This window comes from Mangifera indica, chromosome 5, assembly GCF_011075055.1.
Source record: "Mangifera indica cultivar Alphonso chromosome 5, CATAS_Mindica_2.1, whole genome shotgun sequence".
Taxonomy (NCBI): domain Eukaryota; kingdom Viridiplantae; phylum Streptophyta; class Magnoliopsida; order Sapindales; family Anacardiaceae; genus Mangifera; species Mangifera indica.
This window is the reverse complement of record NC_058141.1, coordinates 16,071,483-16,090,009: the sequence shown is the minus strand read 5'-3', so window position 1 is coordinate 16,090,009 and position 18,527 is coordinate 16,071,483. Positions and strand designations below refer to the sequence as shown.

Below are 18,527 nucleotides of genomic sequence, written 5' to 3'. Positions count from 1 at the left end.
ACAGAAGGCTAAAAGACTTACTTCCATCCAAAGTAAACATTTTTTTTTTAATTCTCAACTTTTAACTATAAAAAATTATTTATTTATAAATAATTAAATATATTAATCTTAAAAATAAAATCATTATCTTATTTATAATTAAAAATAAACTAAAATTTTATTTTTTTCTTTTTTAAACTCTAAAACCTATTAAGTTTTGTCTACGTTAAATTTTTAAAAAAAAAATTTCCCCTTTAAGATTTAATTTTCAATTCTTGACAACATATTCGACACCATCACCAATAGTATCTTCCTCTTGACATTTTATCTTCCGCCTAAAACTTCATCTTCCTCCTGAAGTTTTAGCTTCCTCTGACGATGCCTCTCTTGATATTTTTCTCTCATTTGATTGGCTATTCAAACCGTAAAGACAAAATTCTTCATTTTCCAAGATGTGGCCATCAATTTTTTTTTTTAAGACCATCTTAAGCCGATCCATGGGCTAGACCTTAAGACTTCTAACATGATATGTAAACCCATGAATTTGATATGATCCACAAATTTACAAATTATATCCTCAAAGATTATGCAAAAATGAAAAAGTTGAGTGGTGTTGTGGGTCAATTCAACCATTTTGATATATCTACACCAATATAATAAATAATGAAATAGGACTATATTAAAAAAATTATATTAGAAGATGTTATTAAATATATTAAATAATAATAATAAACGACATAACAATAAAAAATCATTATCATATCACTTTATAAGCAAGACTTTTTGTAAAGCTTTTATTCGTAGTATTATTACTTATAATAATAATTATTATTACCATTATTAGTATAAAATAAATCATTTTAGTAACTTATCCTTGAAGAAGGTTACAGAGATAAAAAGAGAACCGTATTCCTTGCTGTTTACCCGAGCAAAGTGAAGCTGGGCAGTTGCCATTTGTTGATTTTTTTTAAACAGTCCGTTAAATGTTAACGCTTTAGAAAATCTCAATTCTTAATTCACGCCTTAATTGACTAGTTCTTTCAGCAGTGGCATTCTCTCTATATACCATAAATTATATGGAACTGCTTGACGACCAGTGTTACTGGTTAAGATGAACAATTAAGCTAATAAAGGGCCGAAATGGTAGCCCCTCTAACTTTAAAAAGACACAATCGTGCTTCATTTTTTCCTTGTTTATTTGTCTTCTCAATATTCAATTGTATATGCTCATAAATACTTATTAAAAATACTGTAAATATTAATCTGTCATACATAATGCTGTGTTCATGAAAGAACAAATGACACGACTGCAATGCTTTAGATAGTTTAATTAAGAACTGACATGGATGCGTTTCTTTGGAAGAAAGAACAAGGGACTTTGCGTGAGAATTCTGGTTTACTCTGTCTGTCAACAAGGAATTCTTGTGTTGTGTATATATATAAATAGTCTATGTGAAATTCTAGTAAAAGTAGAGATGCTCATCAAACTAGGTATTATTAGCATTTAGATGCCATCTTTGCCAAGTTAAACCACCCAATATATGGCTTTAGATGTCATCCTTCCATGCTTTTTCTTTGCCAAACACTTAAAAAATTTTCTATAATTAGACCAAACCATGTTTGAAAAGCTAGACCTGCTCAACTGTTGGGGTCCCTTGCGCCACTTTACACCCTGCCAACTTATATATATATATCACCTCATACAAAACATTTCGCTTCTGTCTTTATGTTATTATCAGTATACTACAAACTAATGTTCTATCCTAATTCTTATAGGCATTGTTGAGTTGAGTGCTCAAAGATAGCAATGTTGGATTGGGCACCCGTTATACTTGGAATGCTGCTGTTTATTCTTCTCTCTCCTGGTCTCCTCTTCCAGCTACCGGGCAACCGCCGCCACATAGAATTCGGCAGCTTCACAACCAATGGCAAGGCCGTCCTCGTTCATACTATCCTCTTCTTTGTCATCTACACCATTCTTCTGTTGGCTGTTGGCATTCACATTTACATGGGCAAGTGATTTCGACGTAATGGGAGGATTGCTTTGTTTGATTCTTGTATGTTTCATATTGTAATTGATTTTGGGCTGATTAATTGGCCATTTTATGCCTACATAAATGTTGTCATGAAATGATAAAATTAGGTTGTTTTGATTGACTCCATTGACTGTTTAGTCGGCAATGCAACTATTTCCAAGTGAAGAAATGCAGTCCCCACAAGTTCACCCAATGTTGTATTAAGTTAAAGGAGGTGGAATAGAAAGCAGACATTGTCCCTTCGGATTAGGCTCCACTCAATACATTATTATCATGCTTTATACATTCAATTAACTTGGAACTTGACAAACATTTGGGTTAATTTCAACATTAGTCGTTATTCATTATAATTATTTTGCCAAAGACTTATTCTCACCCAAGATTTGTTGCATTCTCAAATTGATACTTGTTAACTGTTAAAAACTTAAATACTCACCATAAACTATTAAAATTAACAAAACTAATTAAGTTTTAAAAATATAATAATTATTTAATTAATAATATATTAAAAATTATAAAGCATTATCAATTTTTCTCTTATGTTTAAAAAACTAACAATTTTTTTTATGATTAAATTTTGAAATATTATATTTTTCTCTCTAAGATTTTTTTTTGATATTGTCTTTGATCCGTTTTTCTCTCCCTTCCCTTTTCCAATATCATCTCTAAACAAAAACAATGTCTTTTATCTCTGAATCATATTGTTTTGATTGACTTCATTGAATGCCTAGTCGGCAACGCAACTACTTCCAAGGGAAGAACTGCAGTCCCCACAAGTTCACCTAAAGGAGGTAGAATAGAAAGCAGACATTGTCCCTTTCGATTAGGCTCCACTCAATACTTTATTATCTTGAATTAACTGGGAACTTTACAAACATTTGGTTTGATTTCAACATTAGTCCTTAATCATTATAATTATTTCGTCATTAATGATAATTATAATTAGTTAAGGATGAAATACTAGGTTCTGCAGAATAAATGTTTGGTAGGGAGGGGCCACTGGGGGGAACATGCCTTCTCCTAAATGGAGATGTATTTTATCTTGACAGTACTGAATCCATGAATTATGTTGACATCTGTCTCATAAAGCAAAATGTAAGATTCAGATTTTAATTCAACACACTATGATGATGGTATTTACAGTAACTTTTGAAATTTCCCTCAATTGCTAATCAATCAATCAATAATTTTAACACCACACCTGTCCACCTCCCATTGCACCAAATATAATTCCTCTTGTAGGGACGATTTACACGTGTCAATCAGATATTATATGTCCATGGGATTGCCAAGGAAATTATACGATTCCTCACTCCAATTGACCTTGCATTGGATGGAGCACGTTATTGGGCGCAAGAAGGAATACTTCCATCTAGTCAAGTGCCACCAGGGAAACTACATGAGTTTTGAGAGGAGAAAGAATGTGCGTTTAGACTACTTTACTTTAGCTATATAATATTTAAACTAATATATATATATATATATATATATATATATATATATATATATATATATATATATATATATATATATTATTATTTATATATATATATATATATATATATATATATATATATATATTATTATTTAAAAATAAATAATATTATATATACCTAATTTTGATATATAATTCGTATACACAGATGATAATATATCATCATATGATTAAATATTGTTTTATATTTAATTCAAAATCATAAAATTACATAAAGATATACCATCTATGTATACCAAAAATAGATACATATAATTTAATTGATTTAAAATTACTCAATGAATTGATGACATATATTAAATATGTATCTATTTATTTATACGAATTGGATATAAATACTTTAATTGTTAAAACTTTATTTTTTATTTAATTTTTTTAAACACGTGGTAGATTTATACGAAAGTAAACTAACATTTTTGCCCTTTTTTATCTTTAATTTTCTGTTGTGATTTATATATTTACTGGGTAGAATAGTTCTTAGGGTAAACCTTAAAATGGAAAACTGTCTTGGAAAGTGTATATATATGAAGGCAAGGAGTTGATCAATTGGGTTGTGTAGAGAGGAAGAGAGATCAATGGGGAGAGGGAAAGTGACACTGGAGAGAATAGAGAACACAACAAACAGGCAAGTTACCTTCTCGAAGAGGAAGAATGGAATTCTAAAGAAAGCTTACGAGCTTTCTGTCCTCTGTGATGTTGAAATTGCTGTTCTCATTTTCTCTCCCACTGGAAAGCTCTACCAGTACGCCAGCGGCGAGTCAGTTTCTCTCTTTCTCCTTCTTCTTCTTCAAACACATATTAAGTTAGTTGATTTTTTGTTTCATTTGTTGTATGCAGTGTGGACCAGACCATTGCGAGGTACTGGAGTGAAGTAGCGCTGCTTAATCCAAATAAACAAAGCTCCAAGTCGGTGGAGGTATCATCACTTCATTAATTATCATATAATATATGATTTAGTGACAATAATCCTTTTACGGTAAAGTATTAACTAATAAAATAAATATAACGAGGACCATTAAGTAAATATTTATTTATTCATATATAGTAATTTAGTTTCAAACATTTCACAAACTATACAAAAAAAAAAAACTTTTATTATTTTTAAAAATACAAAAAAAAATTATCAACCTAAATAGATGAATTCATATTCTTAGATTTACTTGATAAATCATATACTTGAATAATGCATCTATTTATCATTAGAAATAAAGATTTAAATATTTTCAATTATAAGAAAAAAAATATTATAAATATTTTAATGTGCCAGCCAACTAACATTTATAAAATAAACTTAATAACTATATGAAGTAACATATAAACTCAATAGAAGAATTAAAGCATTTTCAAAAACAAATGATGGTAATGATTTAGGGAGCTTTAATTCTTGTTGTTTTTCTGAAATCTTTGTTAATTACTGTGTAATCTGCCATTTCAAAATTGAAATTAATGCGAACTCAATTTTAATTTTCTTGTTAATGAATCTCTAATAATTAATATTTTAATTGTACAGAGAATTTTGAAAGGTCAGATGGAAGAATTAGAAAGATCAGCACAAAGCTTGGAAGAAAGACTGAGGTGTGCTTGCTTAGCCAACATACGATTAATTTGGTGACGATTTTAATTGTGATTATGGACGGACCGATGATAATGTTAATTTAATCGGCAGGCACTTAGCTGGAGAAGATATATTTACACTGGGCTTAAAAGAACTGAAAAAGCTTGAACGTCAGTTAAAATCAGGCGTTGAGCGTATTCGCTCTAAAAAGGTAATTAAATAATGTTAATCTATTTGATTTAATTTGAATATAAAAATAATATATATTTAATATATCTTTTTATATAATTAAATAATTTTAAATTAAAAATAAAATTCCTAACTGATTGATTACATGTTCAAATGAACAGAGGCGCGTAGTTTCAGAGCAGTTGAACCATCTGAAAAGTAGGGTAAGTCACTGACTCGAATCTCTTGCATAAAATTTCTAATATAAGCTAGCTAGAATCTCACTTTAAGCGAGCTCACATCTTGGCAAATAAAGTTTTCGTTAATATTTTCCATCACAACGTCTAAGATGCTAGTTTAAGGACAGCGTGCTTTACACATCAAGGTTTTGATTGGTGTTCGCCAAGTTGACCGTCGGTCAACCCTGGACATGTATGGCTGAGATACTAATATTTGTACTGTAAAAGGGAGCGGTCGATGGGTTTTTTATTTAGATATAAATTATTATTATATTTAATAAAATTTAATAAATATGAATAAGTATTATATTTAATTAGAAGTAATAAAATAATTTTAATATATTATTTTATTTAAATTCTTTTAATATAATTATTTTAAAATATTTATTTTATTAATTAAAAATAAGATTATTTTTGTTCTATAAAAATTATTAAATACAGATATAGTTATAATAAAATTAAGATTATCTTGATAATTTTTTAAGAAATAGTAATTAGATTACTCTTTAGATTACCTGTCATATCACTGTTAGTAATAACAGATAATCGAAATTTTTTATTACTTATAATCTAATTAAAATAATATAAATAATAAAAAAAATTATCATGATACTTTTTAACCCTGACGTCTTATGTTTCTTAATTCTCAGGCCAAATAACTGTATCCCACCCAAGGTTTAGTGAACTGACAATTTTCATCCCAACCTCAAAAATATACTTTATTTTGAAATAGAAAAATTCATACAAAATGACTTATTTTTTTATTTAACGAAATTCAATAATAAAAGTAAATAATAAATGTGAAACAAACTTTATAAAATTTAAATAATAAAAATTTATTGTTCCATCAAATTTTAAGTGAAAAATAGTCTTTTGACTTTGTTTTTATATTCTAATTAAAGTGTTAAATAAGTGTTTTACGATGAAATAATTAAATATTGAAAAGCATTTACGATGGAATAATTAATTAATACCGATTATGATTATTACTTATTGTAACAGTGTGGGCATATATAATTTGAGTCGTAGGCTTACATGAAGGTATAATCAGTGGTAGAAAAAAGTATAAATTAAGTAAATTTAAAATGATGATATCAATTTTTTCTTTGGAAATTCATTCCACTTCTGTTTTTCAAATCTCACATGCTGATGCTGCATTTAGGATTTAACAAATGAACATTTTATTGTTTGATTTGAACGCAGCAAAGGGACCTACAAGAGGAGAACACCCAACTTCAGAAAAGAGTAAGACTTTTCCATTCATGCAAATTACTTAGCTTGAATATGTTAAAGTCTCAACTGCAATTTTGTTTTTGTTTTTGTGTGTTAAGTTGCAAGAGCTGCGTGATGCCGAAATGAACTGGAGCATTATGGGATTTCATGCACTGCCTGCATTTCACCAGAGGCTATCATAAAGGCCCATGTATGTTAATAGTAATTAAATAAGGTACCCAATTTCATCCCCGTGCTCAATCCATATTTTAAGAAAGGGATAAGGTCATTTGACTTAGTTTTTTACTGTCTGCACTCGTTAAATCTTACACTTCCCATGTTTGTGTTTGCCCAGAATGAGTGGTGGTGAATTATAAAATAAATCGATCCAAGAGTGTGTGTGATTCAGGAAGCTGTGTTTCGTTAACGTCATCCAGTAGCCGTTTCTTCACTGCTGTACTTGGCAGGTGATGACAAACTTGATTTGCTTTGGCCTTTTCCTGTGCCCGTTATTTTAAATATAAGTCGTTGCCTTCACATGTAAATTATAGTTTCTAGGGTTGGATGGTTTGGAGTTACAAATTTCAGCTTACAGCCAAATGGATTGCTACAATTATTGCTTGTCCAATAAATAAGCATGAATATTATATGTTTATTAGTGAATTGCATATGTCGTATGTTACGTGTGAATTGAGGGGTACCCGCAGACAATTCTATATAATCTAGATATGACAAGAAGACACTCTCTTCTTTCAGATCTCCGGTTTCTTTTACAAAATTAACCTATTAAATTCCAGCAGCTCGAGGATATATAGCGTTGGTTCTTCCTGTTGGCAGTTGCTGGTAAATAAATTTAACCTCGGTTGAAGTTCAAATATTAGCTATATTGGTAAAAAGAATCCTCATCCTCGATGACTCGTCAGCTCGCCTGCACACTCACTCGGATATACAGTTCTATACTTTTTCAGTTTTCTGATAGCTTTTCAAAAATTAAATAAGGTTATACGCTAGAGGTATTTTACTTAAGTATATAGATTTATATATAATTCACACACGCACACACACATATGTATATATCGATACATCTAAATGAAAGAGAAGGAAGATATATACACGGTTCAATCAACCCTCTCGAGGTTAAAACGCTCTTGGACAGATAAAATGTAACTTGCAGCCCTGTGATCAATACTCTGGTCATAGGAATACAGACTCTGAACATGCCCAACCGATTCATATTTGCTCAACTCAGTTTTATGTGAAAGCTTCTGTTTGGTTGGCTGAACCACAAACGCATCAGCACATAAACCTACAGAAGCAGTCAAAGAGGACTGGCTGCTATTCTTTGCCATCAGTTTGTCCTTGATGAACCCTCTACTACGCTTGTTATTTGTCTCCATTTACCCAATAAGATTTCTTTGCATGGTTTCTTCACTGCAAAAGGATTTCTATATATAGTATTTTTCTCATTGAGATAGGGACGAATTAATAAAATATCTTGAAGATACCCATTACCCTAAGATATTTGAGCTTTCTCTCTTAAGCAAGTGACCTTAGCACATACAAGTGGTGCAGATGTATTACACTGTAATTTGTAAGTGCAATGCTAGCACTCCTGTATTGGATATATATTCCCAGTATTCTTTTTTCTCGGAATTTAGAAGATGTGAAACACAAGGATGCTTCAATATCCAAATGTAAAAAGAGAACATTACCATTGCATTTATAATACTTACCCAATCATCTCAAACTTATATATATGCCTTGAATATAATTTTTGTTTCTTATTATTTTCTGCCATATATGATAAACCAATTAATCACAGCAAAATGGAGAGATCCAACTCCAAGTCATTAGAAGATGATCATCTTATCCTCTACAATGATATAGACAATGTTTTCAGATATATTTCAAATATTGTTTCCCTTTTGGGCATTACACTCAAATTCACTTAAAGTTGAATACATCACTCAAGTTATGTTGAACTTAACAGTATTATCAATTAGTTGAAATGAAGAAGGAAAAAAAAAATCACTTAAAAATGATAAAAAATTAATAGACATAATTTTCAGTGGGATAAAAGGGCTTTCTGAATCCACTTTATTCTCCAAAATTGGAGCTTGCTTTGAATAAGATAACTTATACCGGGAATATAATTGTGCTATGCTTTTCTTGCTTGGACAAACAATCACATAGGAATACCAGATAATAAGAAATTCTCCTTTATTATAGTCTTGCAACTTGACTGGAGTCGCTCTTATTGAAGATGAATAAATGGATCTTCCAATTGTTAAAATGGACTTGGACTGAAACTGAAATTCAGCCTAAACAAAGATAAAAGAAGTACTGATTCGGCCGAGCCTGTGTAGACTTATGGCCCAATGAGCCCATTACCAGGACACTCTCTTCTTCCATTTCCATCTCTGGAACTCAAATTATTGAACTAGAATACTTCCGTTCCCTTCTCGATCGATCGAAAATGGCAGCTCTGGCACGGGTCACGAGGAAAGCTACGACTACCACACTCTCTCCTGGATGCGTCACCCAGCGAGCTTTGTCCACTTCAGTAGCCGCAACAACGACTACGGCAGGTGCCAAGACCATAACGTCGTCAATGGATCGAGTGAAGTGGGACTAACGAGGACAGAGGCAGATAATACCGTTGGGTCAGTGGCTCCCAAAGGTTGCCGTGGATGCTTATGCGGCTCCCAATATTGTCCTTGCCGGTCAGGTCACCGTTTATGATGGTGCCTCCGTTTGGACCGGCTCCGTCCTACGTGGCGATCTTAATAAGATTACTGTTGGGTTTTGATCCAATGTGCAGGAGCGCCGCGTCATTCACGCTGCTTGGTCTTCTCCTACAGGTTAGCCTTTTGCTATTTTCATTTTATTGAATTTTGTTTAATTTTAAATTTTCATTTTAGTTTTTTTTCTTTTTCATGAAACTACGTTTGTGACTGTACTGATAAATTCCGAAGATTGACATAAAGTAGTGGTGGGTTCAAGAAACTACATAGTAAAAAAAATATCAGCCTGAATTGGTAATTGTAGTCTCTCATATTTAGATTTTTTTTTTTGGCAAAAGAATTTCATTAAAAAGCTGAAGAGTATGCTGAAAGTAGCGATTTCCTGAGAGAAAGGAAGTTTGAGAAGTAACCCTGTTTCTGATGGAAATGTACTTCAGAATTAGCATTTGAATAAACAAACAAATACTTAATATGTCTTATCTTCAAGAGGCCTTTTCTTTTAAAGATTGATTGATTGTCTCATCTAAATGAATAGATTGGAGAAGTTGTTTTGGATTATCCAATGCATATGAAATAAATGTCACAAAATAATATAATAGGACTCCAATAAAATTTATCCCTTTGGGCAGATTGATACATAAAAACATAAATATTTTAGAGTGGTGGAACACTTTTAGTGGTACAAATCACCCTGCTTCTTGATTAAATTTGTTGGATGGAAATGGGTAAAAACTGAAGGCAGTTATACATCTAATATCTAATTAAAAGTTACCTCTAATCATTGGGAAGTTAGAATGAGTATTGTTTGTATGTCTTTGTGTGTCCATTCTTTTTGTCTACTCTGACGTTCCACTCATATCTACACCCTCCTTGTTATTGTAATATCAATGACAAAAAGGTGTATGGAGTTACTAATGATGTTTATGAGCATTGATTTGATCCAGGCTTGTTTCAGGTACTAGATTGATACATGCTAGGCTTAGATGTTCAGACTTTGAATAAAAAATAGCTTTTGCAATTTCTCCAATAATTGAGATGCATCTTTCTCTTAGTTTTCTTTGCACACATGTGTGTTCTCCCTCTTAAATTAAATATGTGCTATTTTTTGTGGAATTGTGAATTTTAAGTATGTGAAAATCTTCTTATTATTTTGCTACACTAGATGGAGAAGAACGACACATACTAATGACTCTGAGACACTGACCTGATGCACATTCCGGATATTGTGATTCTGTTTGTAATTTTTTTTAAATTAATTTTAGTGATGGTTTAGGGATTTGTATCTGGGAACTGCTTCTGCATGATAATTTGCCAACTAATGCTTATTTTTAACTCTATTTTACATGATGTGGAGTGCTTTTCTTGCTATATATAGTGACTTTAGCTCTACTAAGTGATCTGCAGATATCATTTCAACTAGTTAGTATTTCTTTATATGTACTAAATAGATTTTATGTAGTTTGTTGGGTTCATTCTCCAAATAGTCTGTTGGGAACCTAATTACAAGGGTTTATCACCGCAGGCCCAAGGGAGCTAATACAGAAGACAGCCCAGGGAGTATGGATTTTGGCCCAGCTGAGAGCAAAAGGGAAGAGGGCAGTCTGGACAAAGCACCCAAGCAGCTGGAATTAATTGAAGTTCACTTTCCAGAATTCAGAGAGCAGCCTGCAGGGGTGGGGACCATAGACAGTTAGGAGGCGGCACATAAAAGGGGAGAAAGCAGGGAAGAGCAGCAGGGGATTATGATGTTATTTTGAGCTGTTGAGCAGAAGTGGAGAGGGCTGGCTCTCAGAACCCAGCATTCCTGGAATTTATTTTCATTTTGCTGTTGCTGTATTTTGCTGTTGCTGTTATATTGTGGCTGCTGTTAGTGTTTGATTTCAGTTACTGTTTTAGTTGGTGGATTTGTGGAGAACTTTGTATTTGTGTTGATGAACATTATGATGAAGCTTGAGCAAGTAATGTAATTTACTGTCATCATGAACATGTAATGAAACAGAAGCTTTATTGAATAGAAATTATCCCAGTACAATCAATTTACTTGCAAATGAAATTGTCAACATAGTACAATTAATTTCTTTTCCTTTCCTTGGCGGTGGATGAAAGATTGAGAGATTGTTGTGTTGAGTTATTGTTGGAGTAAATTCTGGCACATTGAGACTGCAGGAGGAGGCTGTTCTGGAAATCTTGCTGGAGGAGCTGCTGTGGAGCTGCTGGAACCTTCAGAAAACTGGAAAACTTGGCCATCCTTCCAGGTCTGTAACAACTTGGTATCAGAGCGACGAACCGGGTAATGGTAACGACAAGAATGGAAGGGAGAGTTGAGGAGTTAGAAAAGTATTACAAAGACTTGGCAGAGAAGGTGGCGACAATGGATGAGAAGTTAGGGTATTCGGAAACTCAGTCAACCTCTCGGCTTGACAAAATAGACGAAAATCTGTACGAAATACGGCAGTTACTATCAAAAAGCATGAGGGGGAAAGAAACTGAAGCAGGGCCGACCCCTGCCGTTAACCGTTCACAAGCACCATCCCCACCGGATTCGCGCGCCGTTGTGGAAGAAAACTTTGAACAGGCCATTCCTCCACCGCCACCTCTATTTCCTGGAGCTGGAGTGGCCTACGGAGAGGCTTCCAGAAATAACTACAGGCCACCCTATGGCCATGCGGATCATTGTAATCGACGAGAATACCACCACCGCAGGATGGAACTCCCTATGTTTAACGGAGAAAACCCGTGGGGCTGGATAGCCAAAGCCGAACGGTACTTCCAGATGAACGGTATGGATGAAAGAGAACGTCTACCGGCGGTAATACTCTGTTTTGAAGGCGAGGCTTTGAGCTGGCTGCAGTTCCGGGAGCTTTGGCAGCCATTTAGAAGCTGGAGGGAATTGAAGGAAGAGTTGCTCCTTCGCTTCGGGTCGACGCAAAATCGCACGCCATATGAGCAACTCATCCTTCATCGACAGACAGGGACGGTGGCGGAGTATCGTGCGCGTTTTGAACAGCTGGTCGCCATGCTGCCTACGGTGTCTCTCGAGTGGCTAAGAGGCGCTTTCATGGCAGGTTTGAAGCCCCGAATCCAGGCGGAGCTGCGACTTCTAGCACCGGCAGACCTCCGTTCTCTGATGCAAATGGCGGCGGACGTTGAGCAACGAGACTGGGCAGTGAATGAAACAGGATGGCTTACGGGTGAAGGAGACGCAAACTGCATCCAAACGGGTCGACTTAACGCTGGACACCCACCAGATTACTTTGGACACCCACCAAGTTACTCTGGACACCCACACAAGCCCAAACCCCAAAGCCCGCTTTGCTTTTCACACCCCACCAATGCTTGGCCTGGTCCAGGCGCACCCATATCCGGCCCACCCCGTCTCCCACCAGATTCATCTCCTATTCATAGCCCACATCCAGCCCAGTCCACCTCCGCGCCCACTCAAGGAAACCCAACCCAACCCAATTACCCTAACCCAACCCAATATCAAACCCAAACCCAAGCCCACAGCCAAACCCAAACCCATCCCCAAACCCAAACCAACTCCTCCCACCCGACCCAAGCCCAAACCCAAACCCAAATTTTTCCACTAAACCATATTCAGCCGACGCCATCCACGACTGCTTCCTCCACTGTCGCACATTCAGCGACGACCGCACCTCCCAACACCTACCCACCATCAACGCCCTCCAGTTCGCACCAACCGACCACGTCAACGCCGCCGTTGACCACCAATGCCTACACCATTCCAAACCGACGTCCACCTTTTTCTCCCTCCGCCCCACGACGGTTGTCACAGCCAGAGATTCAAGCACGAATCGCGCAAGGACTCTGTTTCAAGTGTGGCGATAGATACAGTTCCACTCACCAGTGCCGGTTCAGACAGCTTCGACTCATGCTCTGTGAAGATGACGATGCCGATTCGGACCCAGTATCTGTTGAAATCACGGAAGACCAACATCCCAAAATGCAAGTGCTCGAGCTCTCCAGACACTCCGTGGCAGGTATTAATTCTCCCAAGTCGATGAAGATGCTGGGGAAAATTTCCGAAAAGGTTGTTGTAGTCTTGGTCGATTCTGGAGCCACTCATAGTTTTCTCTCTCAGCTCCTCGTTACTGAACTTAATCTTCCAGTTCATCAGAAAGAATTTTCAGTCACTGTCGGCAATGGGCATAGCATCAAGGGTGGAGGACTTTGCAAACAGGTTCCCTTGCACTTGCCTTCTATTCACTTCCTTCAAGATTTTCATGTTTTTCCGCTCGGTAATGTGGATGTAATTCTTGGGGTGGATTGGCTGTCGACACTGGGAATCGTCCACAGTGATTGGCAGTCCCTTACGATGTGGTTTGAGTGGCATGGCCAGCCAGTGTTTCTCCAGGGGGATCCATCGCTGACTACCAAGGAAACTTCCCTTCGTGGGTTCTATAAAAATTGCAAAAACAGCAGCCATGCCTACTGGGTGGAACTTTCTTTTACTGCTGCTGAGGAGGACTGCACAGTGCAGCCAGAAATTTCGGATCTGTTGCAACGTTTCCAGCACCTGTTTGAAGAGCCTTCCGGTCTTCCGCCTCGACGGACTCATGATCACGCTATACGGCTAGTGGAGGGCGCCATTCCTCCCAACATTCGCCCTTACCGCTATCCGCATCATCAGAAAAATGAAGTGGAAAGGCAGATCCAGGACATGCTCCAAGCAGGCATTATTCGTCCCAGTATCAGCCCATTTTCCAGCCCGGTACTGCTGGTTCAGAAAAAGGATGGCGGCTGGCGTTTTTGTGTCGATTATCGGGCCCTCAACAAGCTCACGGTTCCAGATAAGTTTCCTATTCCCGCTATTGATGAATTGTTAGATGAATTATCTGGCGCCACCATCTTTAGTAAATTAGATTTGAAGTCTGGATATCATCAGATTAGGATTGTTGACAATGATATTGAGAAAACAGCTTTTCGGACCCATAATGGACATTACGAGTTCTTAGTAATGCCCTTTGGTTTGTCCAATGCACCGGCCACTTTCCAAGCCTTAATGAATACGGTTTTTCGTGACCATTTACGTCGTTTCATATTGGTATTCTTTGATGATATATTGATTTATAGTCGAGACCTTGCAGACCACCTTGAGCACTTGGATACAGTATTGACTTTGCTTTCAGAACACCACTTGGTCTTAAATAGGAAAAAATGCTCTTTTGCCGTGACACAGCTTGAATATTTGGGCCACATTATTTCAGCCTCCGGGGTAGCTGCAGATCCTAAAAAAATCCAATGTATGGTTGATTGGCCACTTCCCAGGGACATTACTGAGCTTCGTGGATTTCTGGGTCTCACAGGGTACTATCGTCGATTCGTTCGCAATTATGGGCGAATCGCCGCACCCCTCACTCAACTCTTGAAGAAAAATTCCTTTATATGGTCCGAAGACGCTACACATGCCTTTGACACTCTTAAAAAGACTATGACTTCGGTTCCAGTATTAGCCATGCCCGATTTTACCCAATCATTTATTGTCGAGACAGATGCATCGGCTACAGGGATTGGGGCAGTTCTTATGCAAGGTGGCCGGCCAATTTCCTTCATGAGTCAGGGTTTATCACCAAGGAGTCAAGCAAAATCAATCTATGAGAGAGAGTTAATGGCCATAGTCTTGGCTTTACAGAAATGGCGGCATTATTTATTGGGTAAGCACTTCATAGTCCGGACCGATCAGAAGAGCCTCAAATATTTACTAGAGCAGACAATTGTGAGTGGTGATCAACAACGTTGGGTAATGAAATTGTTGGGGTTCGATTTTGAGATACAATATCGATCCGGGGTGGAGAACAAAGCTGCAGATGCCCTTTCCAGATTACCTACTTGCACTAGTCTATCAGTTCTCACTACTAGTTCATGGGTTGAGGGTGACATTATGGCAGAGGAGGTTCGTTCTGACCACCATTATCGAGGCATCATTCAGGATTTACTTCGGGACCCGACTAGCCATGCCAATTTTGTGTTGAAACATGGGATCCTTTTTTATAAAGGTAGATTGGTGCTTGTTCCCCATTCCACTGTTCTTCCTGCTATTTTGTCTGAGTTTCATGCTTCTCCATTTGGTGGTCATTCGGGTTTTTTTCGCACTTATAAGCGGATCACCGCGGTATTCTTTTGGATTGGGATGAAAAAGTCTATTAAGGACTTCGTGGCTAGTTGTGAAGTTTGTCAAAGGAGTAAATATCAAGCTATGAGCCCAGCGGGATTGTTGCAACCCTTGCCAATCCCCGAAAAAGTTTGGGACGACATCACTATGGATTTTATTGGAGGCTTACCCCGAACAAGTCAAGGCGACACTATACTTGTCATAGTTGACCGATTGACCAAGTATTCTCATTTTTTATTGCTATTGCATCCGTATACTGCAAAAGATGTGGCTGAATTGTTTGGAAGGGAAATTGTACGCCTTCATGGTTACCCTCGCTCCATCGTCTCCGATCGAGACCGTCTTTTCATGAGTCACTTTTGGACCGAGTTATTTCGTGTTATGGGGACGGTTTTGAAGTTTAGTACCGCTTATCATCCCCAAACCGACGGTCAAACGGAGGTCCTTAACCGTAGCCTTGAGACTTATCTACGTTGTTTTTGTGTTCAACGGCCACGAAGTTGGACCAAATGGCTTCCTTGGGCGGAATATTGGTATAATACTTCCTTCCATAGTTCCATTGGTATGCCCCCTTTTAAAGCTTTGTATGGGCGTGACCCTCCTACATTGCTAAGGTGGGGTTCCATGGCCTCCAAAATTGATGACGTGGGTGTGTTGCTACAACAACGGGATGCTATTTTGAATGAGCTTAAAGACCACCTACATCGTGCCCAAGAACGCATGAAGCGACAAGCCGACTTAAAAAGGAGAGAAGTTCAATTTGAGGTGGGTGATAAGGTCTTTCTCAAGCTACAACCTTATCGTTTTAAGAACTTGGCTAGACGACCCAATGAGAAGCTAAGTCCTCGGTTTTATGGGCCTTATGACATTCTTGAGAAGGTTGGAGCGGTTGCATATCGTTTGCTCCTACCACCGGGTACCAAGATTCACCCCGTTTTCCATGTCTCTCAGCTCAAGAAGATGGTAGGGACTGAAATTCAATCCCAACCTTTGCCCACCTGCCTCACGGATGATTTAGAGCTCAAATTGCACCCGGAGGCCTTGTTGGAGACTCGTTATGCTAAGGATGGCAGCCTGCAAGTTCTCCTCAAATGGCAGCACCTACCCCCATGTGAAAACTCTTGGGAGGACTATATCGAAGTCAAGGAGCAGTTTCCTTCTTTTCACCTTGAGGACAAGGTGAGACTTTTAGGGGGGGGTATTGTTGGGAACCTAATTACAAGGGTTTATCACCGCAGGCCCAAGGGAGCTAATACAGAAGACAGCCCAGGGAGTATGGATTTTGGCCCAGCTGAGAGCAAAAGGGAAGAGGGCAGTCTGGACAAAGCACCCAAGCAGCTGGAATTAATTGAAGTTCACTTTCCAGAATTCAGAGAGCAGCCTGCAGGGGTGGGGACCATAGACAGTTAGGAGGCGGCACATAAAAGGGGAGAAAGCAGGGAAGAGCAGCAGGGGATTATGATGTTATTTTGAGCTGTTGAGCAGAAGTGGAGAGGGCTGGCTCTCAGAACCCAGCATTCCTGGAATTTATTTTCATTTTGCTGTTGCTGTATTTTGCTGTTGCTGTTATATTGTGGCTGCTGTTAGTGTTTGATTTCAGTTACTGTTTTAGTTGGTGGATTTGTGGAGAACTTTGTATTTGTGTTGATGAACATTATGATGAAGCTTGAGCAAGTAATGTAATTTACTGTCATCATGAACATGTAATGAAACAGAAGCTTTATTGAATAGAAATTATCCCAGTACAATCAATTTACTTGCAAATGAAATTGTCAACATAGTACAATTAATTTCTTTTCCTTTCCTTGGCGGTGGATGAAAGATTGAGAGATTGTTGTGTTGAGTTATTGTTGGAGTAAATTCTGGCACATTGAGACTGCAGGAGGAGGCTGTTCTGGAAATCTTGCTGGAGGAGCTGCTGTGGAGCTGCTGGAACCTTCAGAAAACTGGAAAACTTGGCCATCCTTCCAGGTCTGTAACATAGTCATTCTTCATTCATTGTGGTTGTTTGCTTGCTTTTCACTTTAATGTTACAGGTACATACATACTATGTGAAAAGAATAGCATGTGCAATCACAAGTGGAGAAACTTCTAAACTATGAAGTTCATACACACCCTGACCGATGATTTTATGTGTTCCAAAGTTCTAATGTTATTGATTTCAAATTTTGCATTTCACCTGATTAAACATAAAATCTTGATGAAAGGAAATTATGAGTTTTCCTGTTAAAAATCTACCAAGGACTGAATTCATCTCGCTCACAACTTGTTCTATGTGTCAGGGCTGCTGGCAGAGACGTCCATAGAGAGATTTGTCACTATTGGTGCATATAGTCTCTTGCGTTTGTGCACAATTGAGCCAGAGTGCACTATTGGGCAGCATTCTACACTTATGGAAGGTTCTTTGGTGGAGACACACTCTATTGTCGAAGCTGGGTCTGTGGTTCACCCAGGTAGGAGAATTCCAACTGGTGAGCTTTGGGCTGGAAATCCAACTAGGTTTGTTAGGACTTTGACCCATGAAGAAACCTTGGAAATCCCTGAACTTGCTGTTGCTATAAATGATCTGAGTAAAAGTCATTTCTCAGAGTTTCTTCCTTATTCCACGGTATATTTGGAAGTTGAGAAGTTCAAGAAGAATTTGCGGATTTCTATCTAATCATATTTTATACCCCATTCTTCTGTATCAATTGCAGTTTCCATGCAAGGCAATAAGGAGCTTCAGAACATAAAAAAGCAAGATTTCTTTTAATTATTGTCTCGGAATTTAATTTTGCTGCATGTGGAAAGAACTGGTTGAGAGTTTGAATTCATGGGCTGTAGGAGTGATCATAGAAACTTAAATAGCGATTTGTATCCATACTTTGTGAAGCCTTCATATCTGGATGCTCCTGTTCTCACACCATCAAATTGTAAGGTATTCCTTATTTTATCTAAACTTTTTTGGATTGGCAGAGCATATGGAA

The 18,527-nt window shown here is 37.2% G+C and overlaps 1 protein-coding gene and 1 pseudogene across 1 annotated transcript; both read left to right on the top strand.

The window, feature by feature from the left end:
- The first annotated feature begins 4,039 nt into the window (after positions 1-4,039).
- On the top strand, positions 4,040-7,346 carry LOC123217481 (agamous-like MADS-box protein MADS1). The gene is made up of 8 exons (XM_044638537.1): positions 4,040-4,267; positions 4,348-4,426; positions 5,021-5,085; positions 5,177-5,276; positions 5,416-5,457; positions 6,676-6,717; positions 6,804-6,919; positions 7,040-7,346. The coding sequence occupies exons 1-7, from the start codon at positions 4,086-4,088 to the stop codon at positions 6,885-6,887; spliced, it is 594 nt and encodes a 197-aa protein (XP_044494472.1). The 5' UTR covers positions 4,040-4,085; the 3' UTR covers positions 6,888-6,919; positions 7,040-7,346.
- Positions 7,347-9,028: 1,682 nt separating this feature from the next.
- Positions 9,029-18,527, top strand: LOC123217632 (annotated as a pseudogene).

Coding starts and splice junctions, on each gene's coding strand:
- LOC123217481 (XM_044638537.1), top strand. CDS start 4,086: ATGGGGAGAGGGAAAGTGACACTGGAGAGAATAGAGAACACAACAAAC. Junction 4,268..4,347: donor TACCAGTACGCCAGCGGCGA/GTCAGTTTCTCT, acceptor TGTTGTATGCAG/TGTGGACCAGACCATTGCGA. Junction 5,086..5,176: donor AGCTTGGAAGAAAGACTGAG/GTGTGCTTGCTT, acceptor TTTAATCGGCAG/GCACTTAGCTGGAGAAGATA.